We start from the raw sequence: 23,097 nt of genomic DNA, 5'->3' as shown, positions 1-23,097 counted from the left end.
CCTTTCACCCTAATAGGAATATACTTTGTCTGGACTTTCGTTATCTCATTTTTGAAGGCTTCCTATTTTCCAGCCATCTCTTTCCTGTGAACATCTGCCCCAACCAACGTTTGAAAGTTCTTGCCTAATACCATCAAAATTGGCCATTCGCCAATTTAGAGCTTCAACTTTTAGATCTGATCTATCCTCTTCCATGATTATTTTAAAATTAATAGAATTATGGTCGCTGGACCCAAAGTGCTCCCCCATTGACACCTCAGTCACCTGCCCTGCCTTATTTCCCAAACGTGGTCAGGTTTTGCACATTCTCTAGTAGGTACATATTGAGTCAGAAAATTTTCTTGTACACACTTAACAAGTTCCTCTCCATCTAAACCCTTAACACTATGGCAATCCTAGTCTATGTTTGGAAAGTTAAAATCCCTTACCATAACCACCCTATTATTCTTACAAATAACTGAGATCTCCTTACAAATTTGTTTCTCGATTTCTTGCTGACTATTGGAGGGTATATAATACAATCACAATAAGTTGATCATCCTTTTCCTATTTCTCAGTTCTGCCCAAATAACGTCCTGGATATATTCCCAGGAATATCCTCCCTAATGCTATCCCTTATCAAAAACACCGCTCCCCCACTTCCCCTCCTCTCTTGCCACCCTTTCTATCCTTCCGATAGTATTTTTATCCTGGAACATTAAGCTGCCAGTCCTGTCTATCCCTGAGTCACATCTCTGTACTTGCTACGATATCCCAGTGCCACGTACCTAACCATTCCCTGAGAACATCTGCCTTTGCTGTTAGGCTTCTTGCATTGAAATACATGCAGTTTAATTTATCAGTCCTATCTTGTTCTCTGCTTTGTTACTGCCTGTTTGACTTGCTCCTTTTCCCAACTAATTTAAATCCTCCCAAGCAGCTCCAGCAAATCTCCCTGCCAGTATATTAGTCCCCTTCCAATTTAGGTGCAATCCGTCCTTCTCATACAGGTAACATCTAATCTAAAAGAGATTCCAATGATCCAAAAATGTGAATCCTTCTCCCATACACCAGCTCCTCAGTCATGCATTCATCTGCTCTATCCTCATATTCCTGCCCTCACTAGCTCGTAGCACCAGGAGTAGTAATGTCTGGTTTACTCTCGAGGACTTCCTTTTAAAATTTCTGCCTAACTCACTGTAATCTCCCTTCAAAATCTCAACCTTTTCCCTTCCTATGCCATTGGTTCCAATGTGTACAATGACCTCTTGCTGGCCCCTCTCCCCCTTGAGAACATTCTGCACCCTCTTTGAGATATCTTTGATCCTGGCACCAGGGAGACAACACACCATTCTGACTTTTCACTGCCGGCCGTAGACTGTGCCTCAGACTAGAGAGTCCCTTATCACAATTAATCACTTGGAACCTGACGTACCCTCATTACATTACAGCTATTCTTGGTACCAGAAACTTGGCTGCTCATGCTACATTCCCCCAAGAGTCCATCACCCTCTACATTTTCGAAAACAGTATATTTGTTTGAGATGAGGATAGCCACAGGAGACTCCTGCACTACCCGCCTTCCCCTCCTACCTTTCCTGGAGTTAACCCATCTACCTGACTGTATCTGCTGCTTTTCTCCCTTCCTATAGCTGCCATCCATCACACCCCCTATCTCCTGTTCCTTATTGCCTCTAACTGCTGCGCTAACTGATCCATGCGATCTGATAGGATTCACAACCAAAGACACTTCCTGCAGACATAATCATGAGTAACATGGAAACTCTCCCCAAGCTTCCACATCTGACAGGAAAAGTACATCATTCTACTAATGGCCATCTTTGCTCTTTCACAAGCTACAGACTCAGAAAATAGCCCCATCTTATTGCTCTAAAAATAAACTGCTCCAAGCTAACTGAATACATATGGCTTATATTTTTAAAATTTAATCAAGAGACAGACCTTAATAAAACATATAATCATGAAAAAACCCACTCTACTCACTATTGTAAATTTACAGAAAGGCTACACTTAAAAACTATGCACTTATCAGTTCCTGTGCTGAGAGCTCTCCCACACAGGTTCCTCCAAGGTCAGCTGTGAATTTCGCTGTATGTTAATTTTGCCTAGATGCAATCCGATGTCCAGACATATATGAACTCAAACAGCAAAGGCAGTAACTGTGCAGACAGTAGTATAGGTTTCTTTCTCTGACCCTGTCTTGACGAGTAAGATTCGTGGTACCCAGGCATTCACTGGTGCTGTATTTAAAGCCCAGTTGCACACAAATTGTCTTTCATACTGTGGTGCTCCACTCTTATTACCGAGGATACAGGCCAGAAAGGCAAATTAATGCGATGGAAATGTGTGCAGTGCTTTACCCTGCAATCTGGCTAAGTAGGCCATGACCACAGACCTGGCCAGTCTGTCCCGAGGTAGCGACCTGGGTATGTGCTTGGGACAGAGTAAAATGGAAATGCACAGCAATACAGAAAGAAATTTAATGATCTTCTGTGCTCTGTCAGACCAAATGCCTCCATCTTCTCTCTGTAGTTTACACTTACTGAGCCACCCACACTCTAACTCGAGCTCTGACTATTGTGTGCATAAAATGGAGTCAATGGCTCTCAAACACTTTGTCCTTCCAAATTACTAACCCTTTCTGCCCTCTACATTTCTTAGTCACTCAGTGAAGATGCTTTACTATGTCTCCTGGTCCTGCATCAGCACCAACTACACTTGCTTCCTTTTCCAGTGTACTTCATCCCTCCCTTTGTCTCATTGCGGGAGATATTGTCCCATATGTGGGCCATAAGGTGGGGGTGCAGTGGGAGTGACTTAAAACTGCTCGTGCCATATGAGAAAATAATCCTTGGGCAGTCCATGGAAGAGTGCGTCCGCTCATGTGGGGACAGCGAGTCCTCAATGGGTGACTTATTCAGTCACCTTCGTTGTGCTTTGCTGCTCTCCCATTAGCACCAAGACCAAATCATTCTGAAGCTGCACAGCTTTTATCCTCTTTCCAAAACAAATTCCCTTTCTTCTTATAGGAGAGTACTAGCTGCACACAGGAACATCCATTAGGAAAAAGGCAGTGTCAGAAACCTGCAGCTCAACCTCTGCATCTGGAGGAAGCTTTTGAACTGTCAGAGGATGCCCTGGTCAGGCTTTCCCCTATAGCTTCCACCTACTCAGAGTCTTTCTCCTCCAGGTGGATTCTATTAGATTATACGTGGCAGCTCAATCTGCTGAGTGCATCACTAACCTGGCTTCACAATCCAGATGAAGGAAAAAATGCCCCGGGATTTATGATTCTCAGAGGACTGGAAACCAGGCAACTATTTGATATCAGGCAGATGATCTCATTAATGACCGCATGAAAGGTTGAGCAACAACAGGAAGCTTTGTCAGAGGCAGTTGGTAAACTGGATTGAAGCATGGAGGAGTCTCCCAGTGTTATCAGTCTGGTTAGGCATAGGTGGATAACACTGAGACTTTAAGCAATGAGCAGGACTTGTGCTAGGGATGGGCATTAGATTCCCTACAGGCCCCTTGGGCCAACAAGTCCACACCGACCCCCCGAAGAGTAACCCACCCAGTCCCAATTCCCTCTGACTAATGGTCCTAACACTATGGCCAATTCACCTGACCTGCACATCTTTGGACTGTGGGAGGAAACCAGAGCACCCAGAGGAAACCCACGCAGACACAGGGAGAACGTGCAAACCTCACACAGACAGTCGCCCGAGGCTGGAATTGAACCTGGGACCCTGTGAGGCCACAGTGCTAACCACTGAGCCACTGTGCCGCATCTTTGACATTAACAGCCACCTTGTGAGTGAGAGCAGCAAAACAGTGATGATTCCACACATCTCTGGAGGCAAATGTCCATTCTATATCAATCAAATTTCAAGGTGGCCCACTGCCATTCAAGGCCGCGACTTGTACAGAGTGAAGTTCACTTCTCCACCCTCCCTCTTGGTGCACTGGCCTGCTCAGAGAAGCTGCACAAAATGCCACCTCCCTCAGGTTAAAGGTTGTCCTGCAGGATGCCAAAGCACTTCAGTGGCGTTTATCAGTGTACACGGACTCAGAAGTGTTGATGGTCAATCAATGATAAGAGTCAAAACGAGGTGCCTCAGGATTCTTCTCAACCCACTGTCTATCATGTGAGACTCAGTGCACATCATTCAGATACCAAACACTGACTGAACGTTTCAGAGCTCCCTGCCCCAATGTTTCTGCCCTGTCTCACTGTCTGCTGCCTGAACGTGAACTAACCTGTAGGTATGAAATGTACCATCAGAAAGATAACACATTTTGTGAACTAGAAAATGGCAAAAATAACCTGGTCCACATGTCCTTGCAATAAGCAGGAGATTCTCACCAGTTGTACGATGAAAGGAAATCCAAACCCTGACCATTCATTGTGGAAGCAGGTTTCAGGAGGGTTCTGTATAGCTTTTTAGGTTTGATGATGCATTGATCTTACATGCTTTCCCGGATGTCCCTTTCATCAATATCCTGCTCCTCATCATCCTCTTCATCCTTCAAAGATTGCTGTTGATCCAATATCCTTAGTATCCAGGACATCCACTCCCCTCTCTCGAGTCCAGGTGTGAAGGGTGCAAGACACCATAATGATATAGCACACTATCTCCAAACTGCAAGGCTGTGTCAGAGTAGTCCAGGCATCAAAAGCCTCATCCTACGGATGCCTATCATCTCTGGTGGATGTGCAGGCAACATTTTATCTCCATGTTTCCTGTGGTCGGATTGATTTATAAAGGTGTCATGGTCGCCTGACAGCCCTCTCTGTTGGCTCAAAGACCTTGCGAGAAGACAGGAACCTGTGAGGTCTATTATATGTACGTTGGGGAGGTGGTATTGTCGTTGGGCTGTAGATCCAGAGAGCCAGGTCATGTTCTGGGGAACTGTGTTTGAATCCCACCGTGGCAGATGGTGGAATTTGAATTCAACAAAAATCTGGAATTAAGGGTGTAAATATGACCATGAATCCACTGCTGATTGTTGGAAAACCCCATCTGGCTCACTCCTGTCCTTCAGGGAAGGAAACTGCCATTATTACCTGGTCTGTTCGACATGTGACTCCAGACCTACAGCAATGTGGTTGACTCTTAACTGCACTCTGGGCAATTAGGGATGGGCAATAAATGCTGGTCTAGCCAGCAATGCCCTCATCCCATGAATGAATAAAAACAAAACTAAATGGCAGCTCTCAGAATATGAAGTACAGACATGCAAAATCTGGCACTGGGGGTAGTCACAAATAATTAAACATTGATGGGAGTAGACACCTTTCCTGTTGATGAACTCTGCAGGTAGTGATGGAGTGAAGCTGAGAGAAGTGAGTGATGCTGGAGAATGCCACATCCTGAGCTGCTTGACTCCCCTTATCACAGAGGAAGGATATGAACAGCTGTGATGTGGACAAAGTGGCTTCAGTGACATCTTGGATGCATTTACGAGTTGAGGATTGGAAGGTGCACAGGTTCCCCCCAATGCTCCTTGCAAAAAGTCACTGGCATAAAGCTTCAGGACAGCTATGACTTTGATGGCCATGGGATGGGATAGCACACTGGTCTTTGAAAGTAAGATGGAATGGTTTAGTGAGAAGGGCCTAGAACATCCTCAGACTGTGCCTTCATTGTGCTTCCAAGAGTGGTAGAAAATGACAATGGGGTCAATAGCTGCAGTGTCTTGTCATTCTTCTCCAACTCCTTATGTCATCAGCACCTGCTGTTTCTCCTTCTAGAGGCTGGAAGACAGTCACTGGAAGTTGCTGTTCTTGCTGACAACATTGAAATTATTTTCTCCTGCTTCCTTGTCTTCACATTTGAATCATTGCCACAAAGGTCTTCAGCCACAACAACGTTTATGTCAGATACATGAGTGGGGAATGCCAGAAAGAGAACATCCTTTCTTTTACAGTACTCCTGACCCCTTACATCAATCATGGTCATGGCCTTATGTTATGCCTGGGCAAAGTTGGCCATGGAGACTTCACAATGAGGTCAATACCATACCTTGATAAAGAGCCCTGAGGTATGGGGCCATATCCAAATATGCATTACACAACCAAAGTGGGTGAACGGAATTGTGGTGATATGTCACTTTGGGATAGTATTCCACTTTACTGAATGTGGCCCCCTTGCACATCACAGACCATGCTCTTGCACTCTCGCAAATCAGTCTGTGAATGTGGCCATTCAAAAGTACTATTTCCCAGTGATAGCCAAGAAATGTGCTTCTGAAATGCCAAGTCCAGTGGATGCTTTTAAGTTAGCTTAACTCCTGACTGTCAACCCCTCGATCCCACTAATGAGTGCTCCTGTTTGACTTTCAGACATGGCCATTTGGTCGACATGTATGCAGCATGTTTCCATGAATGCTCCTGGCATGTGCTATAGTGTGACATTACTGAAGCATGGTGCTGCACAGTGACATGTCCATCCCCTTCACTGTTCAATGCTCCCATCTGTAACAAGCTATCTGCCTCACCTTCTGTGCTAAAAAGCAAGCCACCAATGTTACACACTACAACATGGCACTGTGAGGTCAAGTACTAAAAACAATACAGATCACAGAGTCTAGCCGCCTCTCAGTTAGCACAAAGTGACAGAGTGCTAAAACAAAACTAAGAGCCACAACTTGCATCCTGTGTATGTACGTGCCCCTGTGCTCAAAGTGACCGAGGTGAAGCTTGCAAGCCTGAGGTAACCACCAGATAACTGTTCTGATTTACAGGGAATTTGTGGAACTTGCATGTGCAATTTCTCAAAACTACATTTTATCAATAAGGAAACCCCAGATGTCAGTGGTTAATATCACTTCCATGTCATGGTTTGTCATCAGAAAGTGCAAGATAGTTTTAATAAACATAAGAACATGAGCAGGCCTTTCAGTCCCTCAAGACTGTTCCACCATTCAGTGGTATCATGGTTGATCTGCTGCCTCATTCCATTTATGTGCTTTTGGCCCATATCCCTTAATATCTTTATTTACCAAAAATATCTCCATCTCAAATTTAAAACTAACTACTGATCCAGCATCCACAGTCATTTGTTCCAAACCTTGAGTACCCTCTGTATAGAAGAGCTTCTTACCATCTCTCCTGAACAGTCTGGCCCTCATTCTCAGAATATGCCCCTAGTTCTAGAATCCCTAACCACGCAAATAGTTTATCCTCATCTACCCTGTCTTTTCCTGAAGATCTTGAAGATTTTGATCAGATCACCCTTACCATCTGAATTCTTGAGAAAATGGGCATAATTTGTTTAATCTTTCCTCATACATTTTGCTCCAGATGAATGATTAAATTCCTCCAATATAACAGTGAGTGTTCCTCAAAATTATTTCATTAGCTGTGTCGGCTTTGGGACGCACAGTGGTTGTAAATTGAGGTCTTTCTTTTGTTTAATTCAGGATCAGCACAAGTGACAAGTGTTTACTGACTGTTCTGTAAATGGAGAAATGAAACTGAAACTTAACAGTCAAATAAGCTAAGTTTCTGAGGAAATTGAAACCAATTTGGTATTGACTTGGAATCAAGTGCCAAACAAATAATTCACAAATGTAAACTTTGAACTGGGTAGAGATATAAAGCAATGACGTGTCACTTCGATTTGATGGAAAGTCTTAGTAACTGGCTCTCACTATTTTTCTCGAATATATGAGGCGGAGTTTGCAGCTAGTTTACAAGAGCTGTGGTTAGACCAACTTCACTTTGTATGAAAGCTGGAAAGATGGATTTGCATTTGTACAGAACTGAACCGAGGAAGCTGGATGATTTCATTAAACAAAACCTGGAGCCGAATGAATTTAACATCGAAGTGAGAAATGCAATACACAGAATCTGTGAATTTTTAAAGAACCGATGTTTTATCAAACAACCTGGGATCAAAGTTATCAGAGCCGTCAAAGTAAGTTACTTTGTGTTTAACACAGTATGAGACTAGTATTTACAGTAAATGACTACTTACAATACTCTGAGCTTTATAAATGTTTCAGAATGAAGCTGATTTTTATTATGGTTGTGAGATTTTCAATTTTAACTTTCAACTTGTCTATGTTATCCTTCCTTCTCTCCAAAGGACTAGAATCTGATGTGAGATAGAGTTCCAAGGGAAATGATGGGGTCCCCATGATTTCAATTTAAATGAATGGGATGAGATGGGCTTGTCAATATTTCCTGTGAATTCTGTGCATTTAAATGGAGTAGGTGTGCCAGGCACTGACACAAATCACCAGGAAAATCAGACTAAAAGTGTTTTTCTCAGCCTAAAACATCAGCTTGTTTTAAAGACTCTGCAGCTTTCAATGTATATCTGCTGAAGGGAAGACTTACTTCAAGTCTGTTTCTCTTTAATCATTATTTTCAGTTGTTCAACAATCAAAAGTAAATTATTGTAAGGTGTTGTAAATCTGCTTCTGAAATCAAAAATAGTTTGAATTCTTAAAGTGACTTTCAAAGCAGATGTTGGCAGTACAATATACAATATACCCAACAATCTGGGGAAAGTGTGGCACACCCCTCCTTTTGCTGCATTTCACCAATTCTGCCATCATGCACTCAATCTACAGTCAGTTAAAATGAAGAAAGAACATGGTGGGCACAATTGTCTTTGTTGGCAGATAATAGGAGTTGGGACTTTAGAAGTTAATTCATTGGGTTCTTGACCAAGGATCTCCCGAAATTGACATGGAGATAGCTGCTCTTAACAGGAATTAACAGACTGGGCCTTCAGCTTTGACAATCACATGACTTTCAGCTTCAGAGAAACATACAGTTGTATGAACAGGGAAGTAACTAAAACAGCAAATCAGTATGATTGTGGCCTCCCAACAAATTCTTAACCATTTGATTTCTAGACTCTTTAATTCAAACAGGACTTCACAATGAGGATGTTAGTGTGCTGGGTGGGATAGGTTGGTTGTCAGACGGTGTTGGTGGGGAAGGGGTGATGGGGAGAATGGTTGTGAGGGGAGAGTAGAGGTAGGATGTAGAGAGGGAGAGGACCCATAGTCCTGCATAGAGCAATGGGCCCGCTGTCAGTTGTTGAGCTCCCACCTCCAGGTAATTGAACTTTCCTCAGTCACGTCAGGAAACTGGAAACTGCCAGGCAAGTCTCAGCCATCCCATAATACCCCTGTTAACAAATCCCTCAGGGAGCCTAACTTACTATCTGCCTCATGGCAACGTTGCTTGGAAACTGGCACACTGGCCATTTTGAAACACCCTCTGACCAAACGTTCAACCGAGTGTGTCTGTCATATTAACTCTCGTTTACCAGAAGGAGGAGAAAACAAATCACAGCAAAGTGGTACTTAGTGACTTTAACCTTTTTCAAATTTGCTCACTTTGGAAAAAGCCACCGTGCCAAGTATCACAGGGTCTAATTTTCGTTTTGTTATTTTATTTTTGTGCATAAAAAGAGGTTTGTTTGACTGCTTCTGATTTGACATCAACCTTGCCAATAACTGTCCAAAATATTGCCCAGGGCAACAACACCACTCTGTCAACTACAGACTAACGTGTTAAAGTTGCAGAGATTCATAAAGCTGTATAGCATGGAAACGGATCCATCAGCCCAACTCATCCATTTCTTAACAAATTCCTCGCCATCCAAGCCCTTAACTCTATGGCAGTCCCAGTCTATGTTTGAAAAGTTGAAATTCCCTCCCATAACCACCCTATTATTCTTACAGAAAACGGAGAGCTCCTTACAGATTTGGTTCTCAATTTCCCGCTGACTCTTGAGGTGTCTATAGTCTAATCCTAATAAGGTGATCATCCCTTTCTTATTTTTCAATTCCACCCAAATAACTTCCCTGGACTTATTCCCAGGAATATTTTCCCTAAGTGCAGCATAATATTATCCCCAAGCAAAATCACCATTTCCCCTCCTCTCATGTTCCTCTTTCTGTCCTTCCTATAGCATCTATACTCTGGAACATTAAGGTGCCAGTCTGTCCATCCCTGAGCCATGGCTCTGCAATTACTAAGATATTGCGGTCCCATGTTCCCAACCATGCCCTGAGTTCATCTGCCTTCCCTGTTAGGCCTCTTGCATTGAAATAAACGTAGTTACATTTATCAGGCCTACCTTATCCTCTACTTTGTTCCTACCCGTCCTGACTGTTTGACTTGCCCCCTTTCCCAACTGTATCAGTCTCAGATTAATCTCTTTCCTCACTGTCTCCCTGAATGTGTGTGTGTCCCCCCCTCCCTGGCTTTCAGCAGTCTATTCGCCTGAGGGTCCATAGCCCCCACCCCCTACATTTTCCAAAACAGCATTCTTGTTTGAGATGAGGACAGCCACACAAGATTCCTGTATTACCTGTCTCCCTCTCCTACCCTGTTTGGATATAACCCATCTACCATGTGGGCGGCACGGTGGCACAGTGGTTAGCACTGCTGCCTCACAGCACCAGAGACCCGGGTTCAATTCCCGCCTCAGGTGACTGACTGTGTGGAGTTTGCACGTTCTCCCCGTGTCTGCATGGGTTTCCTCTGGGTGCTCCGGTTTCCTCCCATAGTCCAAAGATGTGCAGGTCAGGTGAATTGGCCATGCTAAATTGCTCATAGTGTTAGGTAAGGGGTAAGGGGTAAATGTAAGATTATGGGTGGGTTACGCTTCGTCGGGTTGGTGTGGACTTGTTGGGCCGAAGGCCCTGTTTCCACATTGTAATGTAATGTAATGTAAATGTACCTGATTGTATCGTTGGTTTATCTCCCTTCCTGCAACTGCTATCCCTCACATCCCCTAAATCCTGAAAATTCTGCACTGTTTCTAACTGCCACTCCAATTTATCCATGCGATCTGATGAGTTCACAACCAAACACACTTCCTGCAGACATTATCATCGATGCTCTCTCTAATCGCCCACATCCGACAGGAAGAGCATATTACTTTACTGAAGGACATCTTTGTAACTTAATAATCTACACACCTAGAAAATAGTCATGTCTTACTGGTCTAAAAACGATGCCTAGGCTAACTTAGCACCAATGCTTTTGTATTTTAAAAGTTTAATCCAGAGACAGATCTCAATAAAAAAAATCAAAAAAACCCCACTCTGCTCACTATTGTAGATTTACAAAACCAGTAAGGTTACACTGAAAAATTTGCTACTTTGCTGCACCCCTCCTGTAAGGTTTCTCCAAGGTCGGTTGTGAATTTCACTGTTTGGAGTTTGTCTAAAAAAAATGAACAATGTGCAGAGATACTTGAAACCAAGCAGCAGAGGCAGTTAGCTGTGTAGGTTGTTTTTACCTCTACTATTGAGTCAGACAGCTGTGCAGATTTACTGCTCCATTTGACTCACCTGCCTTGAGCTCCCTTCCTCCTTTTTAAAGTGCTGTTATTTTGATCATTTTTTCCCCAAAGTTCCAAAACAATGCAACAGCTTATAAAACAATAATTACTGATCATAGAATTCAAGGAAATCAGCTCCAACACTGAAAATACCTCAAAGAAAGAGCAGCTCGTACAGCGACAATGTTTTCCTCCATCTTGCAACCTTGTAGTGCTGTGACCTATCATGTGATGGCACCTTCACAAAAAGAGGACATGAGGAGAAAAACACCATGGAAATAGCAGCAAAAAGTATACCGATGTGAATGCTGTCCCTAACACAATGGTATAGATAGCCAGCAGTGCTTAGACAAATGTATTTAAAATTTCTGAAATGGCCAAATTCGTTGATCATTGAAATGTTCAGAAACATTTTTTCTATCCTTTCTCCTCTGCAGGGAGGGTCTTCAGGCAAAGGAACGGCTTTAAGGAATGGTTCAGATGCAGATCTTGTTGTCTTCCTCAACTTTTTCCAGAGTTTTGAGGAGCAGAGAAACAAGAGAGAGGAAATTCTTGAAGGATGTCAACAAGTATTGACAGAGTGTGCACGAAGCATTGCTAATAAGATTAGTGACATCAACATAACTCTTGTATCGAACAGCAACATCCCACCAAAATCATTGAGCTTTGCTCTAAAATCAAAGAAGAAATACTCAGACAGTGTGAAATTTGATATTTTGCCAGCCTTTGATGCACTGGGTAAGAATTTATGTTCATGTAATTTTTAAGCTCCAGTATAATTTTAGTTCTTTCACAAACCTCTGCTAGTCAAGGAGATTGACTATTATTCACATTGTTTCATAACATGTCCTGTTTCTAGTTAAGGCGATGGAGCAATTAGCTTTTGTATATTTATCTAGGCCCAAACATCTCAGTAGTGGCAATCATCCTTAAATTGCATTTTTTTTAACAATATGATAGAGGACATGCACATGAAAAAGATATGAAAAAGGGATCAAAGACAGATCAGAATGTGGAATAATCAGATTGAACCGTGATCTTATTGAGCAGGAGAGCAAGCTCATGAAGTCGAGTGCCAACTCTTAATTTTAATTTGTCTATTTGTATGACAGGCTTAGCTTATATTTGCAAACTGAACTGAGATGTTTGAAGTAGTGATCAAATCTGCATTTAATGTCTCTAGCTTAAAGGAGAACAGATTGTGAACCACATGTGTAGTGAGTTAAGTTGAGTAAATTGCAGCTTAATTGGGGAGGTGTGTTTAGACAGTGAGAAAGGATGTAAATGCTTAGGTGTTCAATCTCTAGCTTATATCTGACCACAAATGCCACAGTTTCTGTTCCTCATCAAATGTTTAATTTCCTACAGAAGGATCATCAAATGGAAATACAGCCCATCTCAGGCTAATAAAATTCGTAAGCGAAAATGGTGATCCATGTGGGGAATTTTCTGCATGTTTTACTGAGCTTCAGAGGAATTTTGTGAAGCAACGTAATGCAAAACTTAAAGACTTGATTCGCCTGCTAAAATATTGGTACAAAGAGGTGAGTGACTGGGGAACATGGCTTGAAGAATGTAGGGAGATTGTAGCGCCACATATAAAAAGATGGTGTTTCTATAGTTATATCATTGACAAATATGACTGATGAATTCGGGCTTCGTCCTTATTAAAAACCTGTGAACACTTGCCTAGAATGCTTGTTTGCATAGAAAAGGATTGGCAGAATCTTTGAAGGAATGCTCCTATGAGCGGTTTCTCTCAGAACTCCTCCAGCCTCTGCTAAAGGTGCAATAAAAGACCTGGTTGTTGTCTGAAGCCATATAAAAGAAGTACCCATATTTTTAAAAGTTGAACAATTTAACCTCCTCTCTTCAAGAAACTGGCTTTACTCGAAGTTGCTAGAATGACTTTAGAGAAAGGGCAGATCCTGTACACCTTCAGCTTCGGTTAAATACATCTCAGAATCAGATCTTGATTCTCTAGTGTAGTCATGAAAAAATTCCCTGATGCCATATTGTGTGGAGGAGCTGTATTCAAATTGATTACAGATCAGGGGTGGAGGCCAGTCCTTTAACCTGCTCATATTTGGGTAGCACAGTGGCTCAGTGGTTAGCACTGCTGCCTCACAGCACCAGGCACCCGGTTTTGATTCCAGCCTCAGGCGACTGTCTGTCCGGAGTCTGCACATTCTCCCTGTGTCTACATGTTTCCTCCGGGCGCTCTGGTTTCCTTCCACAGTCTAAAGATGTGCAGGTTAGGTGAATTGGCCATGCTAAATTGCCCATAGTGTTCAGGGATGTGTTGATTAGGTGCATTAGTTTTTTAGATTAGATTACAGTGTGGAAACAGACCCTTCAGCCCAACAAGTCCACACCGACCCGCCGAAGCGAAACCCACATTTACCCCTTACCTAACACTACGGGCAATTTAGCATGGCCAATTCACCTAACCTGCACATCTTTGGACTGTGGGAGGAAACCGGAGCACCCGGAGGAAACCCACACAGACACGGGGAGAACGTGCAAACTCCACACAGTCAGTCGCCTGAGTCGGGAATTGAACCCGGGTCTCTGGCGCTGCGAGGCAGCAGTGCTAACCACTGTGCCACCGTGCCGCCCACATATGATTTTGTATGTGGAGTTATGTGGAGAAAGTGAGGTCTGCAGATGCTGGAGATCAAAGTTGAAACTTTATTGCTGGAACAGCACAGCAGGTCAGGCAGCATCCAGGGAACAGGAGATTCGACGTTTCGGGCACAGGCCCTTCTTCAGGAATGAGCAGAGAGTGTTCAGCAGGAGAAGATAAAAGGTAGGGAGGAGGGACTTGGAGGAGGGGAGTTGGAAATGTGATAGGTGGAAAGAGGTCAAGGTGAGGGTGATAGGTCGGAGTAGGATGGAGGCGGAGAGGTCAAGAAGAAGACTGCAGGTCAGGAAGGCGGTGCCGGGCTGGAGGGATCCGGCTGAGACAAGGTGGGGGGAGGGGGGATGAAGAAACTGGTGAAGTTCAAGTTCATCCCCTGCGGTTGGAGGGTTCCCAGTCAGAAGATAAGACGCTCCTCCTCCGACCGTCGGGTTGTTGTGGTTTGGCGGTGGATGAGTCCAATGACCTGCATATCCTCGGTGGAGTGGGAGGGGGAGTTGAAATGCTGTGCTACAGGTTGGTTGGGTTGGTTCGTCCGGGTGGCCCAGAGGTGCTCTCTGAATCGCTCCGCAAGTAGGCGGCCTGTCTCCCCAATATAGAGGAGGCCACACCGGCTGCAGCGGATGCAGTAGATGATGTGGGTGGAGGTGCAGGTGAATCTGTGGCGGATATGGAAGTTTCCCTTGGGGCCTTGGAGAGAAGTGAGGGGGGAGGTGTGGGCGCAAGTGTTGCACCTCCTGCGGTTGCAAGGGAAGGTGCCGGGAGTGGAGGTTGGGTCGGTGGGGGGTGTGGATCTGACAAGGGAGTCGCGGAGGGAGTGGTCTCTACGGAAAGCTGATAGGGGAGGGGAGGGAAATATATCCTTGGTGCTGGGGTCTGTTTGGAGGTGGCGGAAGTGACGGCGGATGATGCGCTGTACGTGGAGATTGGTGGGGTGGTAGGTGAGGACCAGTGGGGTTCTGTCCTGGTGGCGGTTGGAGGGACGGGGCTCAAGGGCGGAGGAGCGGGAAGTGGAGGAGATGCGGTGGAGGGCACCGTCGACCACGTCGGGGGGGAAATTGCGGTCCTTGAAGAAGGAGGCCATCTGTGTTGTACGTATTTTGAACTGGTCCTCCTGGGAGCAGATGCGGCGGAGACGAAGGAATTGGGAGAATGGGATGGCGTTTTTACAGGGGGCAGGATGGGAGGAGGTGTAGTCCAGTTAGCTGTGGGAGTCGGTTGGTTTGTAGTAGATGTCCGTGTTGATTCGGTCGCCTGAGATAGAAACAGAAAGGTCTAGGAAGGGGAGGGAGGAGTCCGAGACTGTCCAGGTGAATTTGAGGTCGGGGTGGAAGGTGTTAGTGTAGTGGATGAACTGTTCAACCTCCTCGTGGGAGCACGAGGTAGCGCCGATACAGTCATCAATGTAGCGAAGAAAAAGATGGGGGGTGGGGCCAGTGTAGTTGCGGAAGATGGATTGTTCCACATACCCTACGAAGAGGCAGGCATAGCTGGGGCCCATGCGGGTGCCCATGGCTACTCCTTTTGTTTGGAGAAAGTGGGAGGATTGGAAAGAAAAGTTGTTCAGGGTGAGGACCAGTTCGGTCAGTCGAAGGAGGGTGTCGGTGGAAGGGTACTGGGTGGTACGGCGGGAAAGGAAGAAGCGGAGTGCTTTGAGTCCTTCGTGATGGGGGATGGAGGTGTACAGGGACTGGATGTCCATGGTGAAGATGAGGCGTTGGGGACCGGGGAAGCGGAAATCCTGGAGGAGGTGGAGGGCGTGGGTGGTGTCACGAACGTAGGTGGGGAGTTCTTGGACTAATGGGGACAGGACCGTGTCGAGGTATGCCGAGATGAGTTCGGTTGGGCAGGAGCAGGCTGAGACGATGGGTCGTCCGGGGCAGTCAGGTTTGTGGATTTTGGGCAGGAGGTAGAAACGGGCGGTGCGGGGTTGTGGGACTATGAGGTTGGAGGCGGTGGATGGGAGGTCCCCTGAGGTGATGAGGTTATGGACGGTCTGGGAGATGATGGTTTGGTGGTGGGGGGTGGGGTCATGGTCAAGGGGACGGTAGGAGGAGGTATCTGCGAGCTGGCGTTTGGCCTCAGCGGTGTAAAGGTCAGTGCGCCAAACTACTACTGCGCCTCCCTTGTCAGCTGGTTTGATGGTGAGGTTGGGGTTGGAACGGAGGGAGTGGAGGGCTGCGCGTTCCGAGGGTGAGAGGTTGGAGTGGGTGGGAGGGGTGGGGGAGTTCAGGTAGCGGTTAATATCGCGGCGGCAGTTTGCTATGAAGAGGTCGAGGGCAGGTAGGAGGCCAGCACGGGGTGTCCAGGTGGACGGGGTGTGTTGGAGGTGGGAGAAGGGGTCGTCAGAGGGTGGGCGAGAGTCTTGATTGAAGAAGAAGGCACGGAGGCGAAGGCGGCGGAAGAATTGTTCGGTGTCACTCCGTGTATTGAATTCATTGACCCGAGAACGTGTGGGAACGAAGGTGAGACCTCTGCTGAGGACTGATCTTTCATCCTCAGAGAGGGGCAAGTGTGGAGGGATGGTGAACACATCGGCAGGGCGGGGAGCTAGGACCTGGTGTGGGGCTGGAGCTGGATGTGGGGGCGGGGTTAGGCCTGGGGGCGGGGACAGAGGTCGGCTTGGGGGCGGAGTTGGACATGGTGATGGAGACCGGCGGGGGGGCGGGGTTAGGCGCGGTGACGGAACTCGGCCGGGGGGCGGAGTTAGGCGCCGTGTATTGAATTCATTGACCCGAGAACGTGTGGGAACGAAGGTGAGACCTCTGCTGAATGTGTAAATGTAGAATAAAAGGGTAGATGAATGGGCTTGGGTAGGATACTTTTCGGAGGGTTGGTGTGGACTTGTTCGTCTGAAGGGCCTGTCTCCGCACTGCTGGGATTCCATTCTATTCTCTATATTTGAACATGGTTTTATATTTAAAGCGAGGATATGGGATTTCATCCTTAATCTTTTACATTCCCTTGTGCCTGGATTGATCATCTCAGATTATTCGAACAGGCAAATGAAAATTGTATTAACGTGATTAATCTTCTCAATAGCAAAGGCTGCATCCAATGGTTTAGTACCCAGAGTTCCAAAATGCAGAACTAATGGAATCAACTATACATGAGAAAATTGTGGTTTTTATGCTGTTGACAGATGGGCAGGAGAAGTGACTCAAACAAATAGTGAGGGAACCCAGAGCAAAATGTGAAGGGTGGCTAATGGTGGTGAAGGAGAGATTGCCAGGGATAAAACCAGTTATAATTAAAGGCATGAAAAGGAGAAAATGGGTCCATGTTGCTGAGAGCAAAGACAACAAAACACAAACAAGATATGTCCGTGGGAGGGGATGTAAGAAAAATGGAGGCCACGTCAGGAATGTTAAGGTTCACAGAGGCAGAAACAGAAATACAAGGTGGGCGTTGGCATGAATAATTTTAATGTCATGTTGTGTCTGTACATTAACCATTTAGTATGTCAAGCCACGGGAATCTGAGCTGGCTCCTGGTCAACGTCTGCGTGCTAAGTATGCGGTGGAGCTGCTGACTATCTACGCCTGGGAGCAAGGCAACGGGACTGAGAGATTTGTCACTGCTGAAGGTTTTCGGACAGTCCTTGAGCTGATCTGCAACTATCAAAATCTGCATATTTACTGGACCGACCGTTACAATGTCAACAATCAAGACATTGTAAATTTTCTACGTAAGAAACTCTGTGGCAGCAGGTAAAAGCTTCAAATATCTTTTAACCTAAACCAGTTAGAACTGTTCCAATTCATGAGGTTATGCTGCAGCTGTACAAAACTCTGGTGCGGCCACACTTGGAGTATTGTGTACAGTTCTGGTCACTGCATTATAAGAAGGATGTGGAAGCTTTGGAAAGGGTGCAGAGGAGATTTACTCGGATGTTGCCTGGTATGGAGGGAAGGTCTGACAAGGAAAGGCTGAGGGACTTGAGGCTGTTTTCGTTAGAGAGAAGAAGGTTGAGAGGTGACTTAATAGAGATATATAAGATAATCAGAGGGTTAGATAGGGTGGACAGGGAGAGCCTTTTTCCAAGTGTGGTGACGGCGAGCATGAGGGGGCACAGCTTTAAATTGAGGGGTGATAGATATAGGACAGATGTCACTGGTAGTTTCTTTACTCAGAGAGTAGTAAGGGTATGGAATGCTTTGCCTGCAACGGTTGTAGATTCGCCAACTTTAAGTACATTTAAGTCATCATTGGACAAGCATATGGACGTACATGGAATAGTGTAGGTTAGATGGGATTCAAATTGGTATAACAGGTCGGCGCAACATCGAGGGCCGAAGGGCCTATACTGCGCTGTAATGTTCTATGTTCGTTCAGAGAACTCTCAAGTAAGGAAGCAGATTGCAGGACATTTAGTGATCTAATTGATCTTTAATACCTATCTTGTGGCATCTTTGGGTGACAAGTAAGGGATATGCTGACTTTGTTACTTAAATGTAATGCATGTACAGATCAATGATAGGAGTCAGTAATAACCCATAACACTGGTTTTGTTGTGAAAATGTGCTCCTGAGCCCTCAGGTTGGACGGCATTCTCATTCATGAATTCTCATTCTCATGCTTTTAACATCAAATCAAACCTCTGCCTCTAGCTCCTTCCCCAATTAATGCTTCCAAGTCTTAAAATCTTTCCCTTTGTTTACAAACCTCCAAATCACCTCATTTGTTTACTATACTTTGTGACTGTAACACCCTCCACCTATTGTTCCAGCTCATATCCTCAACCTCCTGTGTACTGTCCTTTCTCTTATTTTCCACTCGCATCAAAGCTTTAAGACACTAAAATAAAACAAAAAAAATGCTCATGCTGGAGATTGAAAACAAAAATAATAGAAATTACTGGAGAAACTCAGCAGCTCTGGCAGCATCTCTGGATAGAAAACAGAGGTAATGTTTTGTGACCCTTCTTCAGAATTTTACATCAGATTGGTGCCATATTCAGGGCAGCAGAGTGGCTCAGTGGTTAGCACTGCTAACTCACAGCATCAGGGTCCCAGGTTCAATTCTAGCCTCGGGCGACTGTCTGGTGTGGAGTTGGTACATTCTCCCTGTGGGTTTCTTCCGGGTGCTCTGGTTTCGTCTCGCAGACCAGGTGAATTGGCCATGCTAAATTGCATTAGTCAAAGGGAAATGGGTCTGGCTGGGTTACTCTTTGGAGGGCCGGTATGGGCTGAAGGGCCTGTTTCCACGCTGTAGGGAATCTAATCATTATAGAGCTCTCCATAAACATTTTCACTTCTTTTAATCTCATTTTGAATAGTGTCCTGGAGACCATTGTTCAAACCCTCACATTATAGTAATGGTCAGTGTCTACTCCACTCCATGAGCATTGTGGAATACTTAAAATATTCAAATGTTATAAAAGTGTTAACCAATATAATTACCAACACAGTTAGATTTGAAAGATTATATTATCCATCTAGAAAGACCTTTCTCTGTTGTATTTATTGAATCTTGTGTGGATCCAGTGAATGGGATTGAAAGCACATCACGGCCCAAATAAAGTCACTAATAAAGGTGAAGTGAAGGATCTGGACTCCGAATGCTTTGAATTCATCAATGGCTGGATTTAAAGCAATCTGGCATGAGGTTTCAGAGCATTAAACTGAGTGAGAAGAAATGTGCTAGTTTCCTCAGAAGTGAAGGAAGGCAGAAGGAAGACAATTTTTTTTAAGTGAACTGCTTGATAAATTTCTGTATCAGTTTACCACATGAAACTTGCTTTGAGACAATTGAGGCAAGCAAGTGCCTGAGTTGTGACAGTCAATTCCTGCTGTGAGTTTAATTCCTCAATAATACGGTAAAGTAGAAAGTCCCTGAAATACCTGCAGAGGTTAACAACAAAGCTTTGGCTGAGGATCGCAAATTCTGGTATTCATAACTCATGGGGCATCACTACTTCATCACAGATTGCTGGATTCTTTCCACACTAATAACAATAATCACCATTAAACTCAGTGTGACTTTGCTCAGAAACTCAGGTCGATGGTTTATAACAATTATTTGATGTGGTTTTATTTTGCAGACCAATAATCCTTGACCCGGCCGATCCAACTAATAATGTGGCTTCGTCTGATGGATGGAACGTGATGGTCAAGGAGGCCAAGAAATGTCTCAGCTCTTCATGTGTCTCTGGAGTCCAAGCATGGAAGGTCCAGGTAAATAGTTTTAGGAGACGCTTGACACGGGACACTGTTTCGTGTAGAAATTCTGGAGATTGAATTGTTAAATGACACAGTTCCTTCTCTTGACTTCAAGCCAGAAAGCATATCCTGGGTGTTCTATAGAGTCAGAAGGTGGGAAATCGTGCTTCACAAGAATCAGTGATGGATCTTTTGCTGTTCGTACTGTACATGACCAATTTATGGATGACACCTGATTGCAGAGTATAGTCAATATTGAGGGACATGGTAGCAAATCACAGTAGGACTTTAACAGACTTGGCAAAGAAACAAGTCATTGACAAACAGAAAGCCATACTTGATCAACATGAAACTGTACATTGACAGGGATAATAGGGATGTCACTTATCATTTTAAAAGTGAACACTAGGTGGGGTAGTGGAACACAGGTAGCGTGGATTGCAATTACATCAATCACCAGAGATGGCTCCACAGATTATTGATAGCAGCCAGGAAGCAAACCAAGCACAAGGATTTATTCCTGGAGCCATGGAGTCAAAAAGTGGGCAACTTATTGTTGACCTTGAAATCTGAATGCATCCTGGTCATGATATTATAAAAAGGATCTAAAGGACACTGGAGCAGGTGAAGAAAATATTGAGAAGGATAATGATAAAAATATGTTTGTACACATTTCAGGAAAGAAATGGTAAGAAAAAAAGAGGGCTGAGGGGATTTTGCAGTAGCAATCATTAAAATAATGACAGGTTTTAACTGAGTGGATTCAAAGACAATGTTACCTCATGTGGGGAAGAGCATAACTAGATGGGAAGGTGGAACTCCCTGCAATGGGGGTGGTTGAAGCAAATAGTATAGATACATTTGAAGGGAAGCTGGTGAGGCATTGGATAGAGGAGGGAATAAATGATAGATTCCGACTTGTTAAAAATAGAGCAGACTTGAGAGTAAGTGCAAAGAATCTGTTGAGATTCCGACCAACCAAAAATATTGAGTGTGGGACATCAAGTACTAGATCAGACTTTGTGAAATGGGGGTGAACAAAGTTCTGTCTTTACTGACAATAAAATGCTTGACACAAATGTTCTATTTATCATCACAACAAGAATCAGGAGAGATGGGGAATAAAATTGAAAAATATACTTATTGTTGTATTTGTATTTAACAAACGAACACAGACAACTGTCTTTCCAGCCCCAAAAACAATTTTCTTTTAACCGTTTTAGCCAATGGCACAGTTTGAAATCACTGTGATTAGCCTGAATGGCTCCTCATTACCCCTGATGGCCAACAGTGACACCAACATTTTAATGATCAAGAATCAAATCCAGCAAAACTGGGGCATTCCAGTTCACCAACAACGCCTGATGGTCAATGAAACTATTCTGAATGGTGGCAAAACCTTATTGGATTCTGGAATATTCTTTGATGCAAAGCTCCACCTACTTGTGACAAGCTCAATGGAGATATTTGTAAGGCATCCAAATGGACGTAACCTAGAAATTAATGTGTCCCCGAATGACAAGGTTTTGAGCCTGAAAAATAAGATCCAAAATCTGGAGGGCATTTCTCCAAGCCAATATTACCTGACCTTTCAGTCACGAACACTAGAAGATAGCCACACGCTGGAATACTACGGCATTGATCAACATTGTACCATTGACATCAACTTGCGTCTCCGCGGGGGCAAGGCATCTTGAAAATCAACGCAATATTAAAACGTTTAAAACACATTTTAATGAGACATCTTATCAACTGGATTTATTTGGAACATGTCGTAAATATAAGTACTACATATTAATCCTTTTCACTGATTTATATGTATCTGAAAATACAAAAATTAAAATGAAATTAATGTTGAGAATGAGATGAGACTTCAAGTAATGTTTAAAGTGGGATGACCCTGTGCATTTTGAAATATATATTCTACTTTTAATCACTGCAGGGAATGATACTTTGACTGGAATACTTTCTTATTTGAATGTGATTTCTTCCACTGCTCCTCCAGGTTTGTTAATGTGACCAATCACTGCCTGAGGTTTTTGGGATCAGCCTGTAGTTTGGAAATAATTTGCTCCTCCTGTCTGTTCTGCATTGCACATTGGAGATGGCAACAAGTGGCCTTTCTCTCAAAATTAATGAAATAACACACATTTGCATTATTTTTATTGCACAAATTCTGTTGCCAACTGCAGCAGTGAATTAATAAGCTCTTTTTAATTACAGAATGATTTTGTACCTTTATTGATTATGTACTTACTTGCTGTTTGGAATGTTTTACACATTAAAGTAAGGTAGGAATGTTATTTGTTAAGTATGTATTATCTATTACAATAGTCAATTGTATCGTAGAATTTATACAATTGAAGCAAAGCCATTCAGACCATCATTTTGAATCTGGAAATTTGAAGAACCTATCTAATTTCTTTTTTTAAAAAAATTCTCTCTATCTTTTTTGGAGGTTACAATTGAATCTACTGTGCAAAATCACAACAGACTGAATATGTAATATTGCTAAATAAAGGTCTTTGACAATAATGAGTTTGTTAATCAGTTCATTTACTCATTCAGTTTGAGATTTGTTTCTGGACCTGCAGATAATCTAATGGATATTATTCTTAGACTCTTTTCATAATAGTTCCAGATCACGAGTACCTTTCAGATGATGCCTGTCAACATGTCCATACACTGTGCCTGTTTCAACTCAACGTAATAGGTGACAGCTGTTCTCTTGTTACTTTCTTGACAGTTTAGACTCTGACCGGCTTGTTTAAAATTGAAGTAAAGCTTGGCAGTTAACTAGCAGTCCTTCCTATAATGGTTTTTGTCCATGGCAACTCCTCTCCTAATCACAATCCGTTTACAGCTAATCAGCACTAACTTTTCATTGTCATGTTGCTTTCTCTTACTAACCTTAACTCGATTTTTTTCCCTCCCCTTGTCCAGTCCCTTCCCATTTACGTACGCGATTCCTCTAAAA

General features: G+C 43.9%; 1 protein-coding gene across 1 annotated transcript; it reads left to right on the top strand.

Moving 5' to 3' along the window:
- Positions 1 to 7,670: 7,670 nt before the first annotated feature.
- On the top strand, positions 7,671 to 22,655 carry LOC122546583 (2'-5'-oligoadenylate synthase 1A-like). The gene is made up of 6 exons (XM_087999977.1): positions 7,671 to 7,922; positions 11,756 to 12,056; positions 12,687 to 12,862; positions 17,419 to 17,669; positions 20,003 to 20,135; positions 21,344 to 22,655. The coding sequence occupies exons 1-6, from the start codon at positions 7,731 to 7,733 to the stop codon at positions 21,815 to 21,817; spliced, it is 1,527 nt and encodes a 508-aa protein (XP_087856103.1). The 5' UTR covers positions 7,671 to 7,730; the 3' UTR covers positions 21,818 to 22,655.
- Positions 22,656 to 23,097: the final 442 nt, after the last annotated feature.

The sequence above is a fragment of the Chiloscyllium plagiosum genome, unplaced genomic scaffold (assembly GCF_037043375.1).
Source record: "Chiloscyllium plagiosum isolate Xiang-an unplaced genomic scaffold, Cpla_swu_hap1 HiC_scaffold_24, whole genome shotgun sequence".
Taxonomy (NCBI): domain Eukaryota; kingdom Metazoa; phylum Chordata; class Chondrichthyes; order Orectolobiformes; family Hemiscylliidae; genus Chiloscyllium; species Chiloscyllium plagiosum.
The sequence above is the reverse complement of the archived record's forward strand: the minus strand, read 5'-3'. Positions and strand labels throughout refer to the sequence as shown.

Excerpts from the sequence above, each read along its gene's own strand:
- LOC122546583 (XM_087999977.1), top strand. The coding sequence starts at position 7,731 with ATGAAAGCTGGAAAGATGGATTTGCATTTGTACAGAACTGAACCGAGG. Across the intron at positions 12,863-17,418 it reads TAAAATATTGGTACAAAGAG|TATGTCAAGCCACGGGAATC; the intron begins GTGAGTGACTGG and ends TTAACCATTTAG. Across the intron at positions 20,136-21,343 it reads TCCAAGCATGGAAGGTCCAG|CCAATGGCACAGTTTGAAAT; the intron begins GTAAATAGTTTT and ends TAACCGTTTTAG.